The following is a 25,946-nucleotide window of genomic DNA, read 5'->3' as shown; positions in this document are numbered from 1 at the left end:
CACGTTTTCTCAAGTTACGTTTCCATAATTATAATTAATAATCATTATGATTTAGTATTATAATTGATTAATATTGTCACATTATTCTCATACATACTCAAGTTTTGACACTTTATTTGCGTTTATATGCGGCTTACCCTTGTTCAACCTTTGACCTCACATTGGAGGACAGCCGACTACCTCTCGTGAAGTTTGTTGAAGAAATACAGTAATTTATTCTCCCTAAATCGTGCCAACTTATTACCATGCCAGCAATGCTGATGGCTGCTGTAGTTCCAAAACTTCATCCCGCGCTGAGGCCCAGTCTTTTGGCCCAAGTGATTGGCAGAGGCAGAGCCTTGCCGCAACGGGAGGCGGTATGTTCGCATGTGTCCTTGCTACTCCTCATTTGGGAAAGTGAAATATTAATTTCTAGAGACATCCTGGAGTCACGACTAACCCCATGACATCCCTTGCGTGTGCACGGCATTCCTTCATACACATACATGCCATTCCATTAACATGGCGGCTTTTATACTGCCTGAGATTTAATGTGATATATGGTCATGCATCGGCTTCTCTCTTCTCCGTACTTGTTATGTCGCTCTCTATCGCTAGGCGACGCTTTACATTTACCATGAAAATTTAATGGTGCCCATCTTCTTGTTTCCTTTCATTCTTGCATTTTCTACCACTTATCTGTACGCCTGCACATACAACACTGTATGAAGGCTTTTGAAGTGAAATTGGGAAGAAGATAATGACATAAAGATTTATTGTGAGGCGCTCATCGTTTATTTTGTGACATCACCGGCTTCGTAAGTTCAGACCAGATCAACATTGTTTGCAGACGAAGAAATTGACGAGCTCACTCATTTTTTGCGGACCGCGGCCTTCTTCAGGTTATGACCCTCTACTTCGAGCACGTGACCCTGCGTCATAGGTGCTAGGGAGTCTATACCCGCCCTGGCTAACTGGCGGTTGGTCCTGATGCAGATGTCCCATTTTATCCCCCTGACAAACTTATCCTACAAATCTCGTAAACTCCACATGTATGAGCGTCACTCTATGTGTCACTGGGACCCAATGGAAAGCTATCAATTGGCAGACATTAATCTAGATCGCAATTTATAGGATAAAAGGCGTAGGCGCTAGGCGTGTGAAAAATCGTTTCCCCGTGTTCAATTTTCCTGCCGTTGAAACGATGGGAAATACGCAGGTCCTTTTGATAACAATAAGCCCTTCATGAAAGACGAAAATGACACGTCCCACCTTTTGGCTGTTCCGCTCAATCCTATCAAATGCAAAGCCTCGTATTGATCGCCCGTGTATGAGACATTAATCAGAACGCGCTTTCACATGAGTCACTTTCGTTCAGCATGAGGTAGGAGATGTAATCAACTGATTACGACCTGACGCGCGGGTCTAACGACGCTCTAGTGAAATCTCAGTCATATTGATTACAGGATTGGATTTTGACCTGATTGTAAAGGGAATGTTATGTGGATCACTGTGACTGGGGATAAACTTTGCCACTTTAACCTGGTTGCATGAGTGACGTTCCTATCATGTAACCAGAGAAAAAGATATTGTTTAGGTCGATATATCCGCCTTTAAAGTTTCTATCTAGCACATGTACACTAGTTTCTGTTAAAAGTGAAATCTGAATAATTGCTCCTTTGTATCACGGATTTCGTACTTACATATGCTGATACATCTGCAAGGTTGGCTGTCGTTCTACACACCATCTTCTGTCTTCTGGTAGATTCTGCAGTCTTAAAAAAGGTCACTTTGCGAAAATCAAACCTCTGTTTAAGACTACAATATGTCGTCACGTTTTCCATAAGTTAATCCATGATACTAAAGAAAATGAACCCAAGGACAGATTTTCTTTCGTCCGTAAGACATGTTAGACATTTCCTCATTCGTGGTGGAAGATTAGTGATGCTCTGAGGAAAGGAATGACTAGGCTTAACGAAAGCCCGGGCGCGTAAGTCCTCGCGTCACTCTCCCAATGTTTAAAGTGGGTCCAGATCGTTTGATTGCTGTGCATGCAGTCGTACATCACATCAAGGAGGTGGTATATAACGTCCTTGATCGCATAGATGTGCATGTAAGTGCTAATGCGTATGACGATCGAGAAAGAAATGGGTAGGTAGGTTAACGGAAAATCCAGGCCTTTCTGAGCCAGCGTAACGCTATCAAATGTTGTAGGTGCTTCCATATGTTTTAGACCGTTTAAAACTGTATCATACATCATCTAGACGTGCATGTACGTGCTAATGCGTCCGAGGATCCGGGAAGGAATGGGTAGGATAACGGAAGATCCGGACGTCTAAGCTCCAGCGAAACTCGCGCTTCTAGAATTCCAGGCCATTTGATCCCCTACGCACAATTGCCATGGTACAACCTAACCATACATCACCTATACATGCATGCAAGTACTGATGCGCCCGTGGATCGCGAAAAGGAATGGGTAGGATAACGGAAAATCCGGACCCCAAAGCTCCAGCGACACTCTTCAAATAAGCGCTTCTGGAACTCCTGGCCATTTTCCCCTACGCATAAGCCACAGTGCAACAATTTTTCAGCTATACACAGTCACTGTATGCAAGTACTAATGCGTCCGAGGATCGCGAAAGGAATGGGTAGGATAACGGAAAATTCGGACCCCTGAGCTCCCGTGAAAGATACCAAATGCTTTAAGCGCTGGAACTCCAGACCATTTGATCCCCTACGTACAAGCCACGGTTCAACTTAACCATGATACATCACCTATACATGCATGCAAGTAGTACTAATCATTAAAATGCGTCCGAGGATCGCAAAAGGAATGGGTAGTATAACGGAAAATCCGGACCTCTGAGCTCCAGTGACACGCTTTAAGCGCTTCTGGAACTCCAGACCATCTGATCCCCTACGTAGAAGCGACGGTACAACTTAACCATACATCACCTATACATGCATGCAAGTAGTACTAATGCGTCCGAGGATCGGGAAAGGAATGAAACTCGAACCCGGGGGGGGGGGGGGGTTCCCGTTAAGTCCAATATTTTATTAAAAGTGCCTCTAGAATTCTAGACCGTCTGACGACCGTAGGTGTACAAATGTATCACTCGTACATCACTTAGACATGTTAGCCAGTGCTAACGCCTTCACCTGAAAGCGCTTGATCTGGAAATGCCAGACTTTGACGCATTACGTAGCCATGTACGCTGTGTGATGAAAAAATCAATGCCATTCAGACATGTAGGCTCTCCGTGCGGGTTAGAATTCCATTCACGGAAGTTAATTTACTGCCCTGGTTTCTCATTATTACAGAGTCGCCTGGTCCAGAATACGTCTTTAATCATTGTGTAGGGTATATCCGTGCTAGCTAACTTCCTTTTGTCTTTGTAGTCAAGACGATATTTCTTAAGTGGCCCAGTCAGTATGTTTAGCAAGTTGCCCAGGTACTCGTATTTGACTGCTACTCGCATTGACGGTAACAGCATTTTGTATAAACGGATCGCGCATAGTTGACATCATGTCATGAATTGTTTGAGGGTTATTGCTTTTTGCTGGATAAGAGAGCATTCCCTTTTATGATGATAGTACTTGAAACTTTTAGTTAACAGAATCCATTAAACCGCCCTTACCCTACACTCCACCTACCTATGTTGGCAGTGCAATATATTTTGGGAATATTCTTACCAATGTTTTAACGTAATACATGTGAATATAGATTTGTTTATCATTATGTAACAAAGGCGTACGAAAAATAGCTATCTGACGGCTCACTTTATTTCGGCCTCATTGTAGTCCGATCCATTCTATCATTACCGAAAACATAACCTTGTTGGCGAAGGTAGCGTTTGTATGTGTGTATTTGTGACTGATATGACCGGCATAACTTTAGAATGCCTGGATGGATTCTATTGATATTTAGTAGAGACCTCGAAGTGATTGAAATTTTGGTCCCTTAGCGACTTGTTACGGTAATGCAGCGGAACTTCCGGTTTTGATATATATCGTTTCTGTCATTTTTCGGATTGCTAATACATATACTCAAGGACCCGAGAGGATGTCACCCATAGAAATAATTGTGCCTTATATTTAATTACTTAATGACTGAGGATGATGCCAACATGTATAAACATTACAGCTTGTGAAGATGACATGTCGACACGACGTATTTATCTTCATATTCATAACTGGCGCAAAGCAGCGTAATGTTTCACTAAAAAGCCATGCATGTTAACAACTAACGGCATTTCTATGGCCTAAGCACGTATGAATATTACATACGTCGAAGTTCGATATCCCATCATTTAAACATGATTGCGCCCTCCACACCGTGTACCACCCTCTAACATGTACACGGCACGTACGTACTCCACTGTGCGTGTTGCGTGCCCGGTGTGTCGTCAGACCGGCAACCTGACATTTAAACTATACGCGGGTCAGCGCTTATATATTGGAGCGGGGCCACTACTCCGGGAGTCGGCGTGATTGCCTAATCTTACTACTCTTCGTGGCCGTGCTCTGTGTTGAAGACAGTGTTTGGTTGGTGTTATAGAGACATGTTGGTCGGCGCCGTTGTTCCGAAGGTCCAAAGCAACTTGCTGCCGCGGCTGGTGCAGTCTATAGACCGGGCCGTGGTGGCGGTTACGGCGGAGAACGTGGCCCTGGTGGCCGTTGAACCGGTAGGTCGCGCGCCGAGCTCTCTCCAAGCAGATCTTCGGAAGACAAGACCGTAATGTGTTTTCAGACTGACAGACTTTCCAAAGAACAACGTGACAGTAAGAAGACCCTGCGATCGTGTCTTTCGACGTCTGCTTGGAGAATAGATCGCGGTTTGTTTGAGACTGGGAGACGATTACCAAACCATAGGCAGCTGTGGCGCTGGGATTTAGTGTCCCTTTTTACTGCTTAGGGGCCATGACAAGGTTGGGAGTGACGTCATGTGGCTGGCGGTCTGTTTGGGGTGGTCTTGAGGGTACTGTACTAATGTAATAGTAGGAAGTACACATTCTGTGCAATATTGGTGCATACGTTGTAAGTCCGGACTTGTTCAGTGCACCGTGTCAACGATTCTAAACTTACCCCTGTTTCCGATCCTAACCATTACCTAGTATGAAATTCGCACGCTATGACAATTACTTAGTATACCTCCTGTGCGTATGTGTTTAGTTGAGTATGTTTTATTGTAAAGTGTAGTGTTAGTAGAAACATTGGAGTCAAACAATAACGCGTTGTCGTTTAACCCAATAGGTTCCTCCCGTCTTGTCAAATTTTGGGGCCCCACTTTCTCGTTATGTCATTAGTGAGTTCCTAGCAACTAATGGTATTGGTGTTTGCTCATAATATTTAATACGTGCGCGCACAATGGTTCCAAGTGGGTCACCAATATATCGGAAAACAACAGTGTATTTAAATGAAGTAATCTGTAGTTAAGATTGGATGATCTGGTTGTCGAGGCATTTATACATATAGTTGTCGATGCCGTGGCCGTCAATGATATCATAGCTAATGCATTTTCTATAACAGTGCTTGTATGCGATTCTCACTTCACACGTAGCTATAAACGACAAAACAAAAAGGCTATAGGATAGTCTTGTTTGTTATCGTAAAGGGAGGGGGTAAAATTAAACGACCGCGAAAGAAGGGCGTCTTTCAAGTCGAGCCGGTTTCTCAGTGAGTTGTAAAGACGACATCTGCCACCTGGCGTGTGATTTTTGCAAGTGCAATATGTCTTAACGCGATTTTGCATGTGCAATATGTCTTTACGCGATTTTACATGTGCAATGTGTCTTAACGCGATTTTGCATGTGTAATGTATATTTACGCGACTTTGCATGTGCAAATATGTCTTAGCGCGATTTTGCATGTATATGTGCAATATGTTTATACGTGTTTTTACATGTGCAATATATCTTTACACGATTTTATATGCTATAGATGTCTTTACTCCATTTTGCATGTGTATGTATGTCTTTACATATGATTTTACATGTAAAATATGTCCTAACGCGATGCTACATTGCACCAATACCCACTGGGTTATAAGTACAGGCCACAAGAAAATGATAGTATACGGATACATGTATACATTGTCCTGCTAGCACAAGAATTATAATCTCAAGTTCTTGCTCCTTTGTGATGGTGAAAATGTAAGAACAAATATGTTTCGTAATCGAGGTCATTAGCAATATGAATATGTCAACATATACTTAACTTATGAAATAGGGAAACATAGATTGTAACCGTCTACAAAGTTAGGCTTTTTTGTAAAATTTATATTCTATGACAGCAGCATTGATCGTACCTAGGGAACGTTTCCCGCCAAATCTAACACACGAAATGACAGGTTAAGTGCCGCCCCTATCACATTTCTTCTGACCTCATGACCTCACGCAAAGGGCGCTGCAGTGGTTAGATTTGATTGGTTGAAGAGTTAATGCAGTTAGAGTATACTGCCGTCAAAATTGCAAAGTGTGACGTGACCTAGTTTTCCTGCCTAGGCGGGAGACTTTCTAGTTACAAGGTTTTTGGGCAAAATGTCATAATTTCTTATCGAGAAGGTCTTGACGCTAGGCTTGGTGTGACACTCTTCTGTCTTAAGTAAACGTGCCGTCTGCTTCTGTCTCCGTTATCTCTTTCTATCTTGTCAGTCTTTTAATCCTTACCACTTATAAGAAAGTACATTTTTACCCTTAGGGCATCCTATTTCAGTGGGTTAGAGAGAAAACACCGTGACCACAATGCAAATGCACACTAAACGAATGAAAACTTGTCGATGGGGCGATGGTTACTTTTATAGGGGTTAGACGTCCAGGTTAACAATATCTAAAGACAACTCTATTTCTACTACTGGGTAAAATTCGGAGATTACATCTGTGACATCCATCACTCATCTTCAGCGCCATTCTAGAAATTTTATTCAGTTGTAGAGATTGATAACACTATATAATGTATCACATTATTACCTCCATGAAATGTCATGGAATGGAGGTTACATTTTCTGTTATGTGTCTCTGTCTGTGTAGATGATTACTCAAGAACGGCTGGATGGATTGGTTTCATACTTGTTGTGTTGGTGGGGTGTGATGAAAGCTCAAATCGATGAGATTTTGGGAGCCGTATCTGTCGTTATAATTGATGTAATAATATCAGAAATCACCCCTATATTTGAGATATATTGGTACAGGCATCGTGCTTTATGTGTTTGTTAATGGGCTTAGCTCCAAGCAGATGGTGAGGTGACAGCTGTTTGGGGAACCTCGAGTTTTTTTTAATATGATAATTAGTTTTATTTATGTCTGCTTAAGATATCATGGAGATGTGAAGCGTAAGTATAATTGTAAGAAGTTGAGGTACATTTAACGATAATGCTTAGCAGGTATGGATGTCTCACATACTGTACTGCTGATTTGAGTGACATGGTGATTAAAATGCCATTAGGTCCTCTCATCTGGGTTGGGTGTCAGAAGTTTTATGGGCGATACAGATGTTCTGATTTTGTTACGATAAGGGATAGTTGTTAGTTGTCTCTTTCGTAGCCAATGGTACTTGTTTTTTAGCAGACGGGGTTGGCGCCAAGTATTCATCTTACAGTTGGTGTAGGGCTGACAGAGGAAAGTGTGCATCTCGTTTTTGTACCGTGTGAACAGCTGATGTTATGACATATTGGTGGAAAATCAAATCACCATCTGACTAAAGTTGGCCACATCCCTTCCTCTTTCTGAGTTTCCCAACTTCCTCCCACCACACCGCTCTGAGGCACATAGTCGAACCTCAATAATGCTGACAACCTTAGACATTGTAAATGCCAAACATCAAGCTTAAGGAACACCACGCTACCATATGCCGTCGACCTCTTAAACGCACATTATACAATTAAGTGTCACATTTTGATAATTACTAATCAGATGGACATCCTCTGTGTCATTAAATAAATACACCACTACATTCCCATAACATTTATATTATATAACCATTACTCTCAAATACAACCGACTATAAACATACATACCATCCACAAAAAAGCAATAAATATTTCATGGAGGTATGAGGTCCCCGAACTCTAGTTACCATGAATATTTTTTCTGCGCTCTGTATTTTTTGCAAATCTCTATCTGTTGCCCATTGCCAAAAACAGACTTGTCAAGTTATGAGTTAGGACTTAAATTTGTCAAAATCAGATGAAAAAGTTACTACGTTACCAATGGAGTTATCCAGGCGGTAACCCAGGTGTTTTATGTTGCTAATAATTGCCATAAGGGGTAAATTCCAATAACGTTGAATTGAATAAGGTCCAAAAATGCTCCTCTTTCCTCCGGCAGAAATGGCCGACTTTTGGCCGTCTAACTTACCAATTGCCCTATTTCTACCCGACTGTGCTTATCTATCAAGTGTGGACAGTATACAGCAAATGAGGTAGAAACAGTGAAACGGATGACTTGTTTCATTCCTCGAGCGTATTACCCCTTAAGCCAGGACTAAGTGTAAGATATCCATGGTAATGTCTAACGTCAAATGTTACTGTAGACAGTCTCGCCCACGGAAGCAAGCTGGAAGAAGAGATATCGTTGTTTTTGCCGAGGCTTTCCATTTATCTCAGCTCACAGCTGTAATTACGTACCGTCTGGAAGCCCGTACTCACGGCAATGTTATGTAGTTGTGCCTGTCACGATTGCCATTTAAAGTCAGGGGCACGTATTGATAACTTACGTACACTTACTAGTAGTCCTGACTTCCATACAGATCTCATACATGAGTGAAGTCTTGCTAAAGGTTTGTTCACACGTGCGTATATATGTATGCAAGTCCGTGTGAGGTCCGTTTGGAACACGTGCGTATATATGCAACTCCGTATGAGGTCCGTATGGAACACGTGCGTATATATGCAAGTCCGTGTGAGGTCCGTATGGAACACGTGCGTATATATGCTACTCCGTATGAGGTCCGTATGGAACACGTGCGTTTATATGCAAGTTCGTATGAGGTCCGTATGGAACACGTGCGTTTATATGCAAGTCAGTATGAGGTCCGTATGGAACACGTGCGTATATATTTAAGTCTATATGAGGTCCGTATGGAAGTCTTAGCCTCTACCAGGCCCCACAGGTCGCTAGAAAAACAGTAGAAATTGAACACACATAGACAAATAAAATGTCAGACAAGTTAGCTGTTCGAGGAGTATGGTAGCTCCTCTGGCATATTATCTCGTTATATTTGTCCAATTTCTTATTATTCTTCCAGTGACCTGTGGAACTTCTCTGTGGACCCTAGTAGAGTCTAAGACTTCCATACGGACTTCATACGGACTTGAACGTATACGCAAGTGTGAACTTACCTTAAGGCCCCTTTTAAACTAGACGGCCATCGGGTTGCGATCTAACTCGGATTTGTGTTACTCTTGAATTCATAATTAGAATTATGATCCAAAATGTAGAAGTACTATGACAGAAAATAATAATGAAACACACAAAACATTAAAAAGATTCGTTTTTATCTATGAAATTTGTTAATTGATCTGCCAAATCGCTCGGCTACAGCGAGGTCGCCACCCTTGTGGAATGGGGATGTTATAGGGGTTACGGGATATCCCATTATAATCCCTTCATCTGTCTGCTGCCAATCGATTTTTCCGCAGGTCAGTTGGTTTCATCATAGCAGGATCACGGAGTCCACATTTGTAACGACCACAATTCAAAAGAACTATGATGTATTTGCCATTTCCTACGTTTGTAAATGAATCTCTGTGAAGTTTTCTGGGCACAGTTATGATTTTGATTTCGAGGTACTCAGGCGTTATTAATACTTGTTTTTACCAATTTCTACGTTTTTAGATTAATATGACTCTCTGTGGAGTTTGGCAATCAAAATTATAACTAATGTCTATACACAATCGTAGTTATGGTTTTGATTTCGAGGTACGCAAGCGTTTTTAATACTTCATATTACTAATTCCTAAGAACTATGATGCATTTGCTACTCTAAGTTTGTAAATAAATATGAATTTTCCTGTAATTGAGCATGGTTCTTTTTGGAGTTTTGTACGCCACACACTGTGGTAGATATGATTTTGATTTCGAACTACGCGAGCCTTTAATAATTTATTAGCATTTTATTTTGATAATTGATGAATCAATATGTTGCCGTCACGAAGTTACACACACTACATTCGAAAATTATTTTACAAATGCTTCTTAAGTAAATGCATTAGACCGCCACGGAAGATGCAATCGCTTTAATAAAAATCGCGAAATCCTTTTTTTACTGAAGTGGAAAAAAATCGATTGAAGAGCCGAGCTGTAGGGATTCCTGCACGCTATCGTGTTGCAGGAGGAAAATTGAGTGAAATTATCCATGTCCAAGTCATAAAAACTAGATAGTTTATAGTGATGTCTGAATGGTCCGGAAATGAAGGAAATATACGTTCGAATGCTTTCATCAATTCATCATAACATGAGTTCCCCGTGGAGTTTCAAGATGGCTTGCTATAGATTTAACCATGGGATGTCCCTATCAGTTTAAACATATCCGGATGTGCAAGGCTACGGTAGTAGTGGTAATCATTGGACGCGTAATGGCATTACAGAAAGGAGAGACATCAAAGGGATTGCTTAGTCAAGAACGTAAACGTATTTCACATACACTGAACGCTGGCCCTTTTAGTTCTGTAGAATAATCTAGTAACACTGCATTTGCCATGTTTGCAAGTCAACGTTTACAGTGACCTTAATACGACGGTGTTCTAATTAATAAATGGGCGAATAAACGAAGAAAACCTAGTTTTACGCTATAAGGATCTCAATGGTGTGGCAGATAGTCATGAAAGTATAGAAAAGAGACTGTGGCAACGTATTTCTTGTGACATTTGATGCCAACTGATAACCAATGGTCGTACAAAACAGCGCTAAATACACTATCAAAAGTTTCAGAAAGTTTGTGGCGTCCCCCGTCTCTACTCAGTGACTAACCCTGCCCCTTTGTTCTACAGGTGCGACAGTACACAGATAAGGGTGTTGTTGCAGTGAAGACGCCGTTCAAAGTGCAGCTAGGAGAGGGGAAACTGTACGCCTGGTGTAGCTGTGGACTCAGCAAAAAACAGGTCGGTACAAATAAAGAATCGTAAACAAAACAAGAGCTATCTAACGCCCCCCAATCGTGTCCAAAGCTTGTTGAGAACACGAGATAGCAAAACCAAAAGAACCGCTGTTGTACCAAGGGAAGCCGCTAGGGCGCCCAAAATCTAATTATTGCCAGTGTTCGCCACACCCCACCAACACATTGAGTATGAAACCAATCCACCCAGCCGTTCTTGAGTTATCTTGTTGACAGACACACATCAACCCTACTCTAGATCCAATTCGCTCTTCTGGTCCCATTCAAGCAAAATATGACTCTCGCATGACTTATCAAAATTAATAATAGCAGACAATTATTAAAGACAAGAAGGCAACGTTGCCGATCAACTCTCAGCCGCAGATGATCTAGATAGCTCACGACCAACTCTCAACCACCATGGTCGCTATGTGTGACAGGCGCCAAAGGATCTCCAAACAGATATAGGGGCGAAAGATTGCGACGTTTCTGAATGCAAGTGCTTACCTGACAAGCATTCACTTCAACTGGAGAAGCCAGCAAGTTACGATCTTCCACCCTATATCTGCTTGGAGATTACTTCAGCGCAATCTTGCCACCCATGACCTCAAGCCGGGGACAGGGTATACAAGGACGCAGTGACCATATATGGAAGTACAAGTTCCTGGACGAAGTTCAAGTGCATACCCATTTAGCATCAGTCTCCAGCTGTGCTGCTCACGCTATGTCTTCCCAGTAGACTGTCTGGCGGATAATAAAATCTTTCCAGGAAAGAACTGCCGAAGAATAACATATCACAGTACCGTATTTTCTCGAATCAAGTACGTACTTTTCAAAATTGAAAAGGTGCTACAAGTTGTTGCAAAAGTTGGGGTGGGTACTTTATTTAAGTTTATCCATTTCACCTTTCAGTCCCACAGATCTGTCAGAGACTTGCCCCAAATCAGGGGTGCGTATTTTAATTTAAAGTGAGTACTTTGTTCGAGAAAGTATGGTAGTTCATTTCACATATAATGCACGTACGTTGACTGATCAATGCTGTCACCTGAGTCTATAACACAAGCACGCTTACCGACGTTTGGCTGACAAAAGTTAACAATACAAGTTTTTACAATACCTACCTTGCATTTGAAATGTATTTACCTTGGCGGTAGTACCCAGGAAAAAAGGCTAAATTGAAATATAACGCATTAAGTACTCTATATGAACAAGGTACAGTTAATTTTCGGAAACAAAAAATAATGAGCGTCTTTTTCTTCTTTGAATGTATCTGGGCCGGCTACGAGGAATACATTGTAAAAGAGAAACAATAGAAAACTTTGAGACTGTTCAAAAGTTGTATAAGCTATGATGTATTGTTAAACTACCCTAGGCCTCTCACTAGTACCCTATAGCTATACTAGAGATGGGCCTCTAATTCTCTTACGTATCCATGTATGCACACCCAGTAGTGCAGATGGCAATGTGATGGGATAAACATCAGTATGATCAAACGAGCTTGTACAAAGTAGTATCCCCACGCTTGGCTGATCTGAATTTCCCGTGAACGTGCATATTTTTCAAACGATTACAGCTAGTGGTGCGTACCTAAACTCATATTCAGGTGCAGGTCCGGATTTAGGTCCAGCAATTCAGGTTCAGGTCTGGACTTTAAGTCCGGACCTGAACTCATCATTGCATATCATGTGTGCTAGAATTTTTTCTTTTTTGAGAGGGAGGGAGGATAGTGCATATCAAATTGCATGTTAGCATGAATTGACATGCAATGTGAAAAATACATACAATTTATATACAGCCAGTGTAAATACAAAGGTCAGTAATAAACACGAAAGGTTTCTTGTTTTTTTCTAGTGCAAATTTCACTATCTATGGAAGGTTTTAGATGGTTTAGTCTAGAACAAAAAGGGGAAAATAAGTAAGAGTATTCTTGAATTGAAACACCGCCCTTTTTGCAAGACCGTACTTGGTTCCCGACATTTAGTTGTTTTTTTTTTGGACTTGCATGGACCTAAACATTTTTGCAAGTCCAATTCCAGTTCCTGTTTTTAGGTATGCACCACTAATTACAGACAGACATACACGGCAAGCGGAATGTCTCTGTTTATCGCAGCCCCCGCACGTTAAAATCAAATTGAAAGTACTTAATTTGCACGGGTAATCTAGTCATACTCCATTAAGGGACGGTGCAAACGACCCGCAGCAGATTTCCGAGCGCATTTTGACGAGAGAAAAAGCCCAATTAGTAGGGGCGAGGAATAAAGATATGCGTGCATGAGAAATATTTCGATAGAGAGAGATGTAATCTTAGTTCTTGTATTTAGCATTACATCGGTATCTTATGTAGAACGCATGGTGAATTATTCGTTCTTTCAGACCCCTGTAGTGCCTAATGAATGACACACGGTGCAGCAAGATCCGTTGCAGTTTCAAAGTATATTTTTACACGGTGGGGTTGCTAGCCCTTCTAAACCCTTTTGACGTGCTCAAGACCCCTGACACTGATTGGAACTAAGAGTTCAACTGTGAGGCTGCTACCAGTCGAGCTACAGGGACATCCCTTTGCCAGGGACATGATGAGACATGATGGGAAATATATCTTCGAATTCAACGTTTTGCAAACCTTACCAGAAAGAAATGAGCAACATAAAACGAAATACATCAAATCGCAAGCTGAAAATGTATTTCTTCTCAAAGTTTCATGGATTCTTTTAAATCTCTATTGTAAGGCAGCAAAATCCTTAGCTCAGTTGGTGGCACCCAGTTTGACATTGATGTTTTTCTAAAGCCTTCCTAAAATAACGCAGTAGTCATTGACTTTTCTGTAACCCCTATTAGCGTTCCTTCTACACATGGCTGACTGTATCCCACTAGGTAAGAAAGAGTGGGTGTAATTGTCCAATTTCTTCTCCTATTCAGCATGCGCCGCTTATTTTAAGAGCCATAATCATCTGTTCTGAAGTTTTGATTGCTCTTGGCCGAACTTTTCTTGCAATTTGTAGTCCAAGGATACCGTCTTGGGTAACCGTGGTGACTCAAGTGTAGAGAAGTGTAAAAGAGTGGAACGAAATAGTGCAGACACTTCTTTCGCGGCCGGCGCCGATTTTATAACAAGGCAGTTTGCCGTCGACAGTCCTGGCCTTACTTCAAAGTTAATGGTCGTTAAAAGTCATTATGATTATGATTATGATTCCAATAAAGAAAGGGAATTGGACATAACGAAATTTTCAACGGCACAGCACTAGTGTTTGTTCAGGAATGACTACTTGCTTCTATGACGTCACTTTCACGTGACCTAATTATAGAGAAAAGAGAGAAGAGACTATGTAGATTTTAGATGATATAAGATGTAACCTGTTTCACGTATATTAAAGTTATCCAACCCAATGCATTTAGCCCATGTTGGGCAGGAATATGCAATAAAGATCATTGTCATTGTCATTATCAAATGTAGCAGATAGCTTGTGGCGTCCTCCGTCTCTTTTCAAGAAAATCGTGCTGGAATGGATGGCAAGTGGTCGGTAGTTTTGATAGACCCGAAACCAAGTGCAGTCGGGCCTCGTACCAGTACCCTAGCTATACAAAGAAGGGCCTCTAATTCTCTGTTGTACCCATATATGCACATCCTAATTATAGGTAGCCTATTGCTACTCTCCAAACAGAGGTTAGGCTCCGGCTGTTTTTTAACGTTTTTTTAGTCGTTTTTATCGGGCCTTCTATTTTTTGTTATATCTTGCTGTGTCAAAACGTACTTCAAGAAAAATGACAAAATAGAAAACCAGATAAAAACGACTATAAAACGTTAAAAAAACAGCCGGAGCCTAACCTCTACTTGGAGAGTAGCCTATGGCGTCCTCTGTCTCTTTGCGAACAAATGCGATTTCTGTCTCTCCTTAACGTTTTTTTCATGCTTGAATGGATGACAAGTGATCTGTAGTTTTTAATAGACTGGAAACCACGTGTAATTGTAGTAGTTATTGTGTAGTGTCGACACCTTATCAAATACACCTCAAACTCCAAACATGAGGAAAGGGACGGACATATTTGCCCGATCTAGAAAACAAATACAAACACTCTCAGAATGCCTAAAATTGCCATTACCCGTGGGGGTTCTGCTTGCCCCATGAGATGGTGAACATTTCCTCTTACACTTCACAAACGCGGGCAATAATAACACTTTAAAGTTCCCCATGTCAAAAAGTCAACACGGGGAAAACATTAATGTATGGCCTTAGTTTCAAAGGTGCGTCGTTAATGGCACTTTTTGAAGTCTATTTTTCGACAAGGCATTTTGAAAGCTTCTACTCAGGCACTTGAGACTGTCAGGGTGAAAGGTGCATGGTGCTACTTTGCTTAGATCGAGCTGCAGCCGCAAACATAGTACGATTCGTGACACAATTAATCGACAAGATTCTACGACAAGAAGACAGATGAAGTTCGTACGACAAAACCACGGCTGTCCATTTTTAGTTTGCTGTTGTAAATTTGTGCACGCGTGCAGTATGCGACATGTGCCTTTTCCTTCGAGGAGTATACGACAACAATACAGATGACGTGCGTGCGACAGAAGCACGACTGTTCAATTTCACTTGTTGTCGTAGACCTGTCGTGTGTGCGTTTGTAACAGTGGCCTAACTTGAATATATAGTAAACTTTCTTCCAACACAAAGGCATACACCGATCAAATTTTCAAGGACCACTGTCGCCTTCGTCAGGGTCAATACTGATGACCAATCACGTCAGAACGTAAAATCGCGACAGTAACAAACACGTGATCTTATCAACACGTAATCCTGTGGATACGTGATGTCAGCAATTAGTCAAACGTGCCAGGAAGTTTATAACGCCCACCGTCTCTGTTCAGTGATAAGCTGGAGTGCCCTGATGTATATGACCTCCTTTATATCTCTTACAAAGCTATGAATGTTCAGCTCCAGAAATAAGAAAGTCTTTTGAAGACGCCACAAAGAAAGGTCAAATGAAGGTTTCCCATGCGATCCCCATTTCGCGATGCTACATCAATCAACCTGCTAACGTTGTCTCCGACTGTCCTGGGCTTTCGCGTGACGTCACGGGACTATCCAAATATGGGCATCCGCCATCTTTGTGTCCCATTGCTTCACCGTCCCTTCATTAAACATTAACACGCATGGTAACGGCCGTGAAATTGAATTCAAAACTAGACCCACAACTCGTTGTTATTTATAGTCCAAGTTTCTCTAGCCATTGGGCCATAGTAAAATGCATTTATTCTCTTTTATAATGAATAAAAGAGAATGTTGTATTAAAGGATCATGCTATAATCATCATTGAAGAAAGTTTATTTCCCAAAAGAGAGACGTGATAATTTGAAGTCATGTACTGGGAAGTCGGCCTGATTCCCTGGATCTTAGATACCAATTTTGGATGTCGTACATATGAAATTATATCCTACAATATAAAGATTGTTCATCCTTCTTGTAATCATACCGGAAGACAATAGAAGTTTGAAATTTATTTCCCATAAGAAAAGGGTAATAATATAAGGTGATGTAGTGGAAAGTTGGGCCTAAATCCCCGACGTCCATTTTTTACAATGTTCATATGAAAATGAAACACAAATAGTGCTCAGAAGTCTTCTAATCACATTGGAAGACAAGTGCAGTGAGAAATTCATTTCCCCAAAGAAAAATGTAATACTTCTACATGATGTAGGTCTAGATCCCTGGATCTTAACTGTCCATTTTGCGGTTATTTTAACTTGATCATTGTTTCAAAACAAAAGACGTTTGCGACCATACTGTAAATCATAGAAAGAAGCCACAAAATGAGCAGTGGAAAAAATATTGCAAATCTCTTACTAATCGACGTGCAATTCGAAATTCAAAGAAAATGAGGAAGAAGACAAATAAAGAATGTATTGTTTGGTGTTGTATCATTTTCTGTGTCTTCAGTCTTCAGTGGTTTGCTCAATCTTCCTTTTTTCTTCGCACGCTCGCATACGTTTTAGGTGCACACCAAAGGATTCCATCCATACAATCAAATCAGTACGGCCTTAACCTTATTTCCCATAAGAAAAGTGGAGTGATATAAGGTGATGTAGTCGAAAATTGAAGGATTTTTGTTTTTAGTGTGTACTATATATGTATTCATCTTGTGTGGAATTAAGATGATTTTTACCCTTTTTCTTCGCACGCTCGCAGCAGTTTAGGGTGCACACAGGCCAGAGGATGTCATCCATACAATAATATCAGTACGGCCTTAACCTTAGACGGATATTCGTTTTCAGTTCGAGTCTCGCCCATCCATATTGTCTGGGGGCCCGCTGAAGACCGTACGGTATTACCTTATTACCGTAACCTTGCCGCAACCTCAAGGTCAATCGGAGTTTCCCGCGGAAATTGGCATTTGACGCGGCTAGGGACCTTTCGCTGCACTCTTATCATGTTTTTGTTTTGCATCTAAATTATCTCTCAGAACAACGTTTTTCTTCTCGGTTTATATGCGTGAAAAAGTACAAAGCGCTAAAATAACGATTTTGAGTAGGGATACGTACAAAACAGATACGTTTTGCAATCGTTGGATATCTAATAATGTATAGCCTTTTGACCTAATTCTAACGAAATCAATTACTAGTAATTTAGAGAACACACCACTGGCTACAATATCATATTACAAGTACCAAAATCTTGTTTTGGTCTAGAAGGTTTTCAAAAATTAGAAATAGAAACTATTGTCTTTTTCTTACAATTGTTCTTTATCTAATATCCTATAGCCTCTTTGTACGATTCTAACGTAATCAATTAAAAGGGATGTAACACTGGCTACATTATCATGTTACAAGTACCGAAACCTTGTTCTGAGCTCATAGTGTCAGTTCTCTGGACACAATACTAACATAATCAATAAAATAAATGTAATCTGAAGTACAGTATCAGATTACAAATACCATAACATTTATTTCGATAAATAAGTTTAGGGCGTAGCAACTGCGTTGACAACAGTCGTCATCACGTTACGTCGTATCATATGTATTTATCTTGACGTCTTTCGGAGATTCAGTGTCCTTTTTTCATGTTTAAGCAGCTAAAATGATTTCTATCTAAATACCTTAATCATTACAGTCTTAAGAAACGATGCAAAAAGATATACACAAATGCTGCGTGGATTATTCTTCTTCGTTATCGTAATTAATCGTCGGTGCCCCCAAGTGCACTTGCCGACGTGATTAAACGGTCTAGACTACGAACCCAAAAACAGTATGCATTAGTCATGTTGGAAATATTGTGGCCTTTTCCTTTGAGTTAATTTGAGATGTCTGTCTGAAAAAATACGCTTTTATGATATTGTTGTTTTTTTTCTCGTGATTTTCATTTTGTACGTAAATATGTCTCAACGTCCTTTCTTAGGTAAAGTCGCTATTGATACCAAGATGGTATTGATACTAAGACGAAGTCGCTATTGATACCAAGACGAAGATGGAAAGTTTGCGACACATTCGCAACCGATCTCGGCGTTGAAAATAGACTTAACTTCGCCAAGAAGGTTATGTTTTAGCAGCATCCGAGGAGTTGTATCTATATTTGGTATGTAGGTAGGTCTTGACTGCACCTCGAAATGATTAGATTTTGAGCACCCTAGCGGCTTTCTGTGGTAATGTAGCGGAACCTCCTGTTTTGAAATCCCGTGTTCTTAACAAGCTATGGTCACGATTTAGATATTGTAGTCGGGAAGAAAGGGCATGATTTTCAGCTGCAGATTTTTAAATATGAAATGATCTGTACCCAAAGGCCAGTGTACCCATCAGAATCATATTCATTGTGACTCGAGTTCTTGAAGACAACACTGTAGTAAGTTGTTCACATTTTGTGTATAAAACTAAGTTTCAACAGTGATGAAGACGTATGAAAGCCTTGGGAATTTATCAAAACCATTTAGCTGCAATGTATCATTAAAGGCGCATTAAAATTGACTGATGATGATTGTGAATAAAACCAAAGTAGTAATTCAATGAAAAAGTGCTGTCAATACGCATGACACACTCATTTGTCTCGCTGGCAGTTATCTAATAATTAATATTTAATGTTGCGGCACACTGCGAACATAATCAGACAGTCGACTGCGTATGGACGACAGGAATATTAATCATATCTCTACATTATGTTTCCCTAACCGTGACCTTGGCGTAGAGGTCGAAGCGGAATATCTTCTAGACGCTGACATTTCAGTTGACTGGGGATTCTGTATAGACTTAACTGTGGTTTTAAAGGGATATAATGCGGGCATTTCTAAATCAGATATTCGTACAACATCTTTTTATGTATGGCGAAGGCACAAAAGCACAAACGAACATACACACACACACACACGCGCACACACACACACAGACACACACACACACAGACACACACAAGCAAACACACACAAACGAACACACACAAGCGAACATAAAATCGTACCAGACACTTGGGGCCTCGAAAAAAAATAGAACACGAATTCAAAAGAATATAGTGAAAGAAAATGAGCATAGTCACTACAATTACATTTTTTTGTTACATCATTTGACAGAACAATGTAAACAAGATTTCGTTCATATTCAAAATCGTGATTTCCGAAAGATCCCGTCTCGTTCTAGTTGGATCGATGAGGGCTATCTCCCCTCTCTGCATGGGTGGCGATGGATCCATCCACATGGAGCAGAGCCTGGTCACCCTTAGATAGTGATGAATGGTTGGTGTGTGAGGGTGTCACAGACGTATTGATGTCCGCGGCGGTACAGGGGGGTAATCATTTAGGATGATCAGCCGGGTAGTTATGCTCAGCACGCGCATTTTGGCGCACTTAGAGAGACTTTTCACAGATGAGTCTATCTGTACCATCAGTCTGTCACAGATTTTGCTTGTTTTTATCCATTTGCGGTTTGTTTTTCTATCATCCAATTCAAAATGAAAGCTATTTCACGGAGTTTTGAGCCATGTGCATCGTCCTTCCTCTGGATTTTGACCGACTTTCGTGATGCGCATTGATCTGAGAGACGGTGGCAGGTATCGACTTCAGGGGACCTTTGACCCACCCCTGACATCACACATTCTAAAATTGGTGCCTGTCAGGAAAGTGGGTCAAAGTCCTAATGAAATTTAATGACCGTAAAATCAATGATACGCCTTCGTTTTTTTTATTTTTGATAAGGCCATGTTGATTTGATTATATGGATGACATCCTCCGGGAACTCCAAAACTGATGCGAGCGAGCGAATAAAAAAAAAGTTTGGCCAAAAAAAAAAGTTGCCTTCAGTATGAAATCTAATGAAATCAAAGTGGCCAGGAAGGTTGAACATAGGACTAAACACACATAGTATGGTATACCAACAGTTTGGTGTAGGGACCAGTACATCATACGGGTGCAAAACATTTTTTTCTTCTTGGACCAATCCGAAAAAAACAGACCTGAACAAAAAACAGAGGAACAGGTTTCGCCAATTACAAAATGGACACACTATGTCGGCAGCCATTTGGGGTCTAACCGGGGGGCCAAGAAGACAACAAGAGCGAAGTCAAGTAGAGTTTATAGTCAATTGCACCAAGTTTCTACAGTCAAAGGTACAGAGACAGTTAGCCTGTATTACATGGAGATGGGATTTTGAAATGCAGTGGGAGTCCTATAATCCACCAGATTCCTTTATGTAGCAAAATTTACCAATTACCATTGTTTTGAGTATTGTCAGTTCTCAAGTTTCCACAATCAGGTCCAGGTTCATGTCCGGACCTGGAAATGATCCTCTGGACCTGAATTTTCTGTACTGGTACCTCCTCCAACCAACAGTAGATTTTTTTTCTGTCCTTTCACATCTTATTCTTTGACTTTAGATTTATTTTGGCATTCTATGGCATTAGTTATCTGTTTTCTGATACTTTTTTTTCAATCTACGGAATATTTGTGCTCATTTTACAGCTGCTTTGCACAATTTATTGTGTGGTCGAAAACTTTTTTTTTTTGGAAATGGCCGAAAATTGGTGCGAGCGCGGATGTCATCCATATAATCAAATCAACGTGGCCTAAAGGTAGAAACTTGAGCTATAATGGTTGCAAATGCATGTTATTCTGACGCGTTTGTGTTAGAATCACATGTGTAATGCCTGATCTGACGGCATGATACTATTCTACGGTGTTATTCTATAATGACAGCCGTTCTGACCGCCGTTCAGTTCCTGTTCTATGACCATTCTGTGATGGGTGTCATTGTATTCACAACTATATTGTTATTCTATAGCTCAATGTGTCAATGATACAATGGTTTGTGAGGCTAGCTTACCATTCTACGATTGTTGTTCTATGATGACAATCACTCTGATCGGCGTTTTGTTCTTGCTCTAAAACAATTATGTGATGGTACTATTGTATTCACAACTTGTGTTTATGTTACCATAGATATTTGTGACGGTAGCTTACCGTTCTAGGATCGTTGTTCTATGATGACAATCGCTATGGCCGCCGTTCCATTCTGTGATGATCACCATTGTACATGTATTCACAATTTTACCATGTTTTGTGACGATATCTTACCGTTCTAGGATCGTTGTTCTATGATGACAATCGCTATGGCCGCCGTTCTGTTCTTGTTCTGTAGCCATTCTGTGATGATCACCATTGTATTCACAATTTTAACATGTTTTGTGACGATAGCTTACCGTTCTACGATTGTTTTTCTATGATGACCATCGTTCTGACCGCCGTTCTGTTGTTGTTCTGTAGCCGTTCTGTGACGGTGCTCACAAGGCGGTGGGGATGACGCCGGTCCGGTTTAAGATGGAGGAGACCCGAGAGGTGTGGTTATGCGGATGTAAACAGACCAACGACCGGCCGTTCTGTGACGGGACCCACAGAACAGACGCCGTACAGAACACAGAACTCGGACAGAACGTCGCTGCTTAGGAACCATATCATTCTGATCTCCAAGCAGATGTTAGAAGATCGTGAACTTTTCTAACAGTCTCATCTTTATGACTATCAGCCCTCTTGATAACTACTGTAAGAAAATGGGTCTTTCAGAGACTTACGTACCTACCAACATCTGTTTGGAGATTCAGCATTCTATAACAATCAGGGTGTAAAAGTTGTGAAAATCATGAGAACCGATGTATAGAAAGACGCATATCTAAAGGCGTTAGTTCTACAAACGTAAGTCAGGAAGGCAGGAAAGTAAAAAAAGATAATTTGAATAAATGAAGGAATGGATTTATAAACGAATAGTTAAATAGATGGATGAATGTACGTTTTGTTGACATCATTCATTGACATTGCAGTAAAAATATCTACAAACGTAACAATGTGCCATTCTCTGACTGTCAAATAGAAATTGTTCGCATGAAATATTGGTAGTAATTTGACCACAACTGTTTCTACTATTACAGATATTTGTTCAGTATAGTATAGTTGAACAATGGATATACATGAGAATGTAGTATGAGAAAATCCGTTTGTGTTGTATTTTGCTGTTATAAACAGTATTGCGACGGCTACTATAGAAGACACGTCATGATGTGTGAAAGTTATTGATGATTTGAAAATATGTTTGTTAATGTAGGTTTGGGGCTAACTACACAAGGCTAGATCTCTTTGCCAGCTACAGTGGCCGAAAAGTGATTCAATGTTACACCAACATACACCACAATGATTTCTCATTTCATACACACCCTGTAGTACATTTGTACTGGTGGCAATAACAACGACATAGGAACGAATCGTGCATTAGAATGGCCATTGCTTAGGAAAATAATCTGGTTAATTCTCGGACTAAGCTAAAATAATCCATGTTATTTCTGCCACTAGAGTCCATTCCAAGACACCATGCGGATGTTTGTTGCCATTGTTTAGAATTGATTTTAAACTTTTGTAATTATATGTCTAGGACATTTGATACTCGGGAAATATTTTTAACACTGTTTCAACTTTATAAATATTTCCTTGGTCCTGTAAAACTTTGGAAATATTCATGGTGTGGAATTGGATACTTCTAATGGTTTCTAAATAATGATAACAGCATTCTACCATTATTTACCATTTTCTACCATTTTCTACCATTGGTAAATGGTTCGGTGGGCTGGGAATATAGCAATTCACACATCCTTGCAAAGTATGGTTGGGTGCCATGCAACAATGGCCCACCACAAAGGATCCACCAGTGCCCAGCAGTGAAATCTAAAAATATACAGATGCAACAATAGGGCTTACTTTTATGGGGGCAATAAACTAATTTTACCATTTGGCCAGGTTTACCATTTTTTGTAAATATTTGTAAATGTGAAATAATCACAGACAGGTTTCACAATTATTCTAAATAAAGATATTTTTGTACAGTTACTTTCAAAATGTTTCTAAAATATTCAAAGAAATTCAAAGAAATGAGTATTTTCTTAGTCAATTTTTTGAAAATAATTTAATTATTGTGGCTCAGATATTCTTTTATTCAAGATAATTCAGACTAATTATAAATATCGCCTAAAAACCCTCATGGTGTCTTGGAATGGACTCTAATTGCTGTCAAATCAATATGATCCTCCTCCCCTGACGATAGGGGCAACATTAAAACATTAAGAATGGCAATGATATATCCATATGGACTAAAAAGTGTTATGATCTAATTCAATGTTTGGCGAGGACATTTAACTGTGGTCTATAATGTACTTTTTGTTCATGAAAGAAAATCTGTAGACCATTCATTTGCCATGCTGAAAGTCAAGACTATCACAAATTCTTTATTTGATAAAGTTTGTTACAATTAGTATAGAGATGCCGACTGCCTACATTGAATGTACAAAATTCGTACTGGTGTTATATCCAATAAATATATTGTTGATATTGCTATGTCATAGTGCCGTCATGTTAATTCACTTAAGTTCCTTTCAATGGCAAAACGTAGTCTCTACCAGACTTACTACGCTGGCTATAATAGGGAGAAAAATTTGCCAGGAGAGTTTTGCTACCAGAGGAGTTGGTCGGCCGGAGAGGAAACATGAACTTTAGCATGGACTGACTCCCCTGGCCAATTTGCCGATTTTTTGCCGAATTCTACGATCCCCATACCCTCGTATGAAGGCCTGGTGGAGGCTAGACAAAATCAATTCGAATGAGATTGACTAAAAATTTTGTTGTCAGAAGTGGGATTCGAACCCACGCCTGGAGAACCAGACTGCGACCTGAACGCAGCGCCTTAGACCGCTCGGCCATCCTGACATTGCTGAGCTATTGCTTGCTCATGTGTGCACTGGAGTAGGCAGCTTGTTTACAAACGTTCCGCATGTTCTATTTGCAATGTACAAACAAAATAACTTGTCATTATGGCATGTACCGCTAAATGACGCTTTTAATCGGTGCCATACATGTGCGTGAGCATGATTATACATAAATCGACATATATCTCCAGTTTTTAAAGAAAATTATAGTTTCCCACTGACGTAAACTTCCGATATTTCAGACTGGTTTGTACAAAAATCATTATTGTCTTTCATAGTGAAGAGTGTACATGTCTGAAACTTAAAGGAAACATGTTTACCCTATAATGGAAGATACATGTATAACGTTACTACCGGATAAATTTCTAAAGGTGACTGCAATTATCAACCAAAAATCTTGTTGTCAGAAGTGGGATTCGAACCCACGCCTGGAGAACCAGACTGCGACCTGAACGCAGCGCCTTAGACCGCTCGGCCATCCTGACATTGCTGAACGTCTCATTGCTCCAGGGACCAAATTCCGGAATGACAAATTGCGCAACCCAGACGCGATTAAGGGTCATTGACCGCACAAGCATATACAGTATTTATAACGTCTGTTCCTCGGGTGAATTTGCATATTCAAGCTATTTCATTTGTGTACATTTCAAGAAAGAAGCGATAACGTGGTTGAGATTGACTTTTTCCAATATGCTAACAAACGCTCATTTTTTTCACTACTTTATATTTTTGTTCGATTTTTCTGAAACATTTCCACAAACTACATTTTTTTGCAGCAAGAACTTTTTTTAGCGTGTGCCTTTTTGCACGTATTTTTTTGGTGCACCTTTGTTATCTCAGGCAGTGCTTGACTTATTGCCTGCTTGGTGATTAAAATATCTGCATCGGTTTTATGGCCTTTTTTATGCATTATCATCGTTTATTATATCATGAAACACCATCTGAAAGATCATCTTTAATTTCTTCCCTCCATTACTTATTTGTCAGAAATAACATGCAGATTTTCCAGTGAGCGAGTGAGACTTTCCCTGCAGAATCCCTGTAGAATCCCTGCCCTCGAGGGCGGTGACCTTTGTGCACCTGTTTGGCGCGTCCCGGATGATTGACAGGATAATTGTACGGCCGGAACGCGTCACGTGATCGACACGCGGCGGCATTCCTTTGATTTCCGATCTGGCGCGCCCCGGTCGCCAGCGATGTCTCTGTGGCGCAATCGGTTAGCGCGTTCGGCTGTTAACCGAAAGGTTGGTGGTTCGAGCCCACCCAGGGACGAAGCACTAAATTTTTGGGACAAATTGTGTGAAAGAACATCACAAGTAACTATTGCACAAATTACCACCTAACACATAACTAGACAATTTTCTTTTTATTCTCATAGGCACCCACAAGTTGTGGTTCATTGAATCCCAAATGCGTCAGTTTGTCAACAAAATTTTACTGAGATCTGATGAGAGAATAAAAAAAAAATGTTCCCTCTGATTTTTAAATCATCTTTTTTGTTGCTGTTTTTAAAGCATTTTTGCTTGAAGTTTAGGGTTTTAACCGACAAAAAAAGATAAGTTGCGGTCCAGTGAAACCCAAATGCGTCAGTTTGTCAACAACATTTTATAAATATTCCCTCTGATTTAACCCCAACAAGCAAAAATGTTTTGAAAGAGCAACAAAAAA

At 40.4% G+C, this 25,946-nt stretch overlaps 1 protein-coding gene and 3 non-coding genes across 5 annotated transcripts; 2 read left to right on the top strand and 2 right to left on the bottom strand.

The window, feature by feature from the left end:
* The first annotated feature begins 123 nt into the window (after positions 1 to 123).
* Positions 124 to 22,370, top strand: LOC118424153 (CDGSH iron-sulfur domain-containing protein 3, mitochondrial-like). 2 transcript variants are annotated; one of them, XM_035832681.1, is made up of 3 exons: positions 124 to 356; positions 10,967 to 11,077; positions 21,799 to 22,370. In XM_035832681.1, exons 1-3 carry the CDS (start codon positions 246 to 248, stop codon positions 21,976 to 21,978), a joined length of 402 nt encoding a protein of 133 aa, XP_035688574.1. In that variant the 5' UTR covers positions 124 to 245; the 3' UTR covers positions 21,979 to 22,370. The 2 variants fall into 2 exon arrangements, with proteins under 2 accessions (XP_035688574.1, XP_035688573.1); XM_035832680.1 differs by lacking the exon at positions 124 to 356 and adding an exon at positions 4,400 to 4,664.
* Positions 22,371 to 24,195: 1,825 nt separating this feature from the next.
* Trnal-cag lies at positions 24,196 to 24,279 on the bottom strand. Its single transcript has one exon. It is a non-coding gene; the product is annotated as a tRNA-Leu (tRNA).
* A 400-nt stretch (positions 24,280 to 24,679) lies between these two features.
* On the bottom strand, positions 24,680 to 24,763 carry Trnal-cag. The gene has a single exon. It is a non-coding gene; the product is annotated as a tRNA-Leu (tRNA).
* Positions 24,764 to 25,476: 713 nt separating this feature from the next.
* Positions 25,477 to 25,550, top strand: Trnan-guu. The gene has a single exon. It is a non-coding gene; the product is annotated as a tRNA-Asn (tRNA).
* Positions 25,551 to 25,946: the final 396 nt, after the last annotated feature.

Source organism: Branchiostoma floridae, chromosome 10 (genome assembly GCF_000003815.2).
Source record: "Branchiostoma floridae strain S238N-H82 chromosome 10, Bfl_VNyyK, whole genome shotgun sequence".
Taxonomy (NCBI): Eukaryota; Metazoa; Chordata; class Leptocardii; order Amphioxiformes; family Branchiostomatidae; genus Branchiostoma; species Branchiostoma floridae.
Note: the sequence above shows the minus strand (reverse complement) of the source record. Positions and strands in the feature narration are given on the sequence as shown.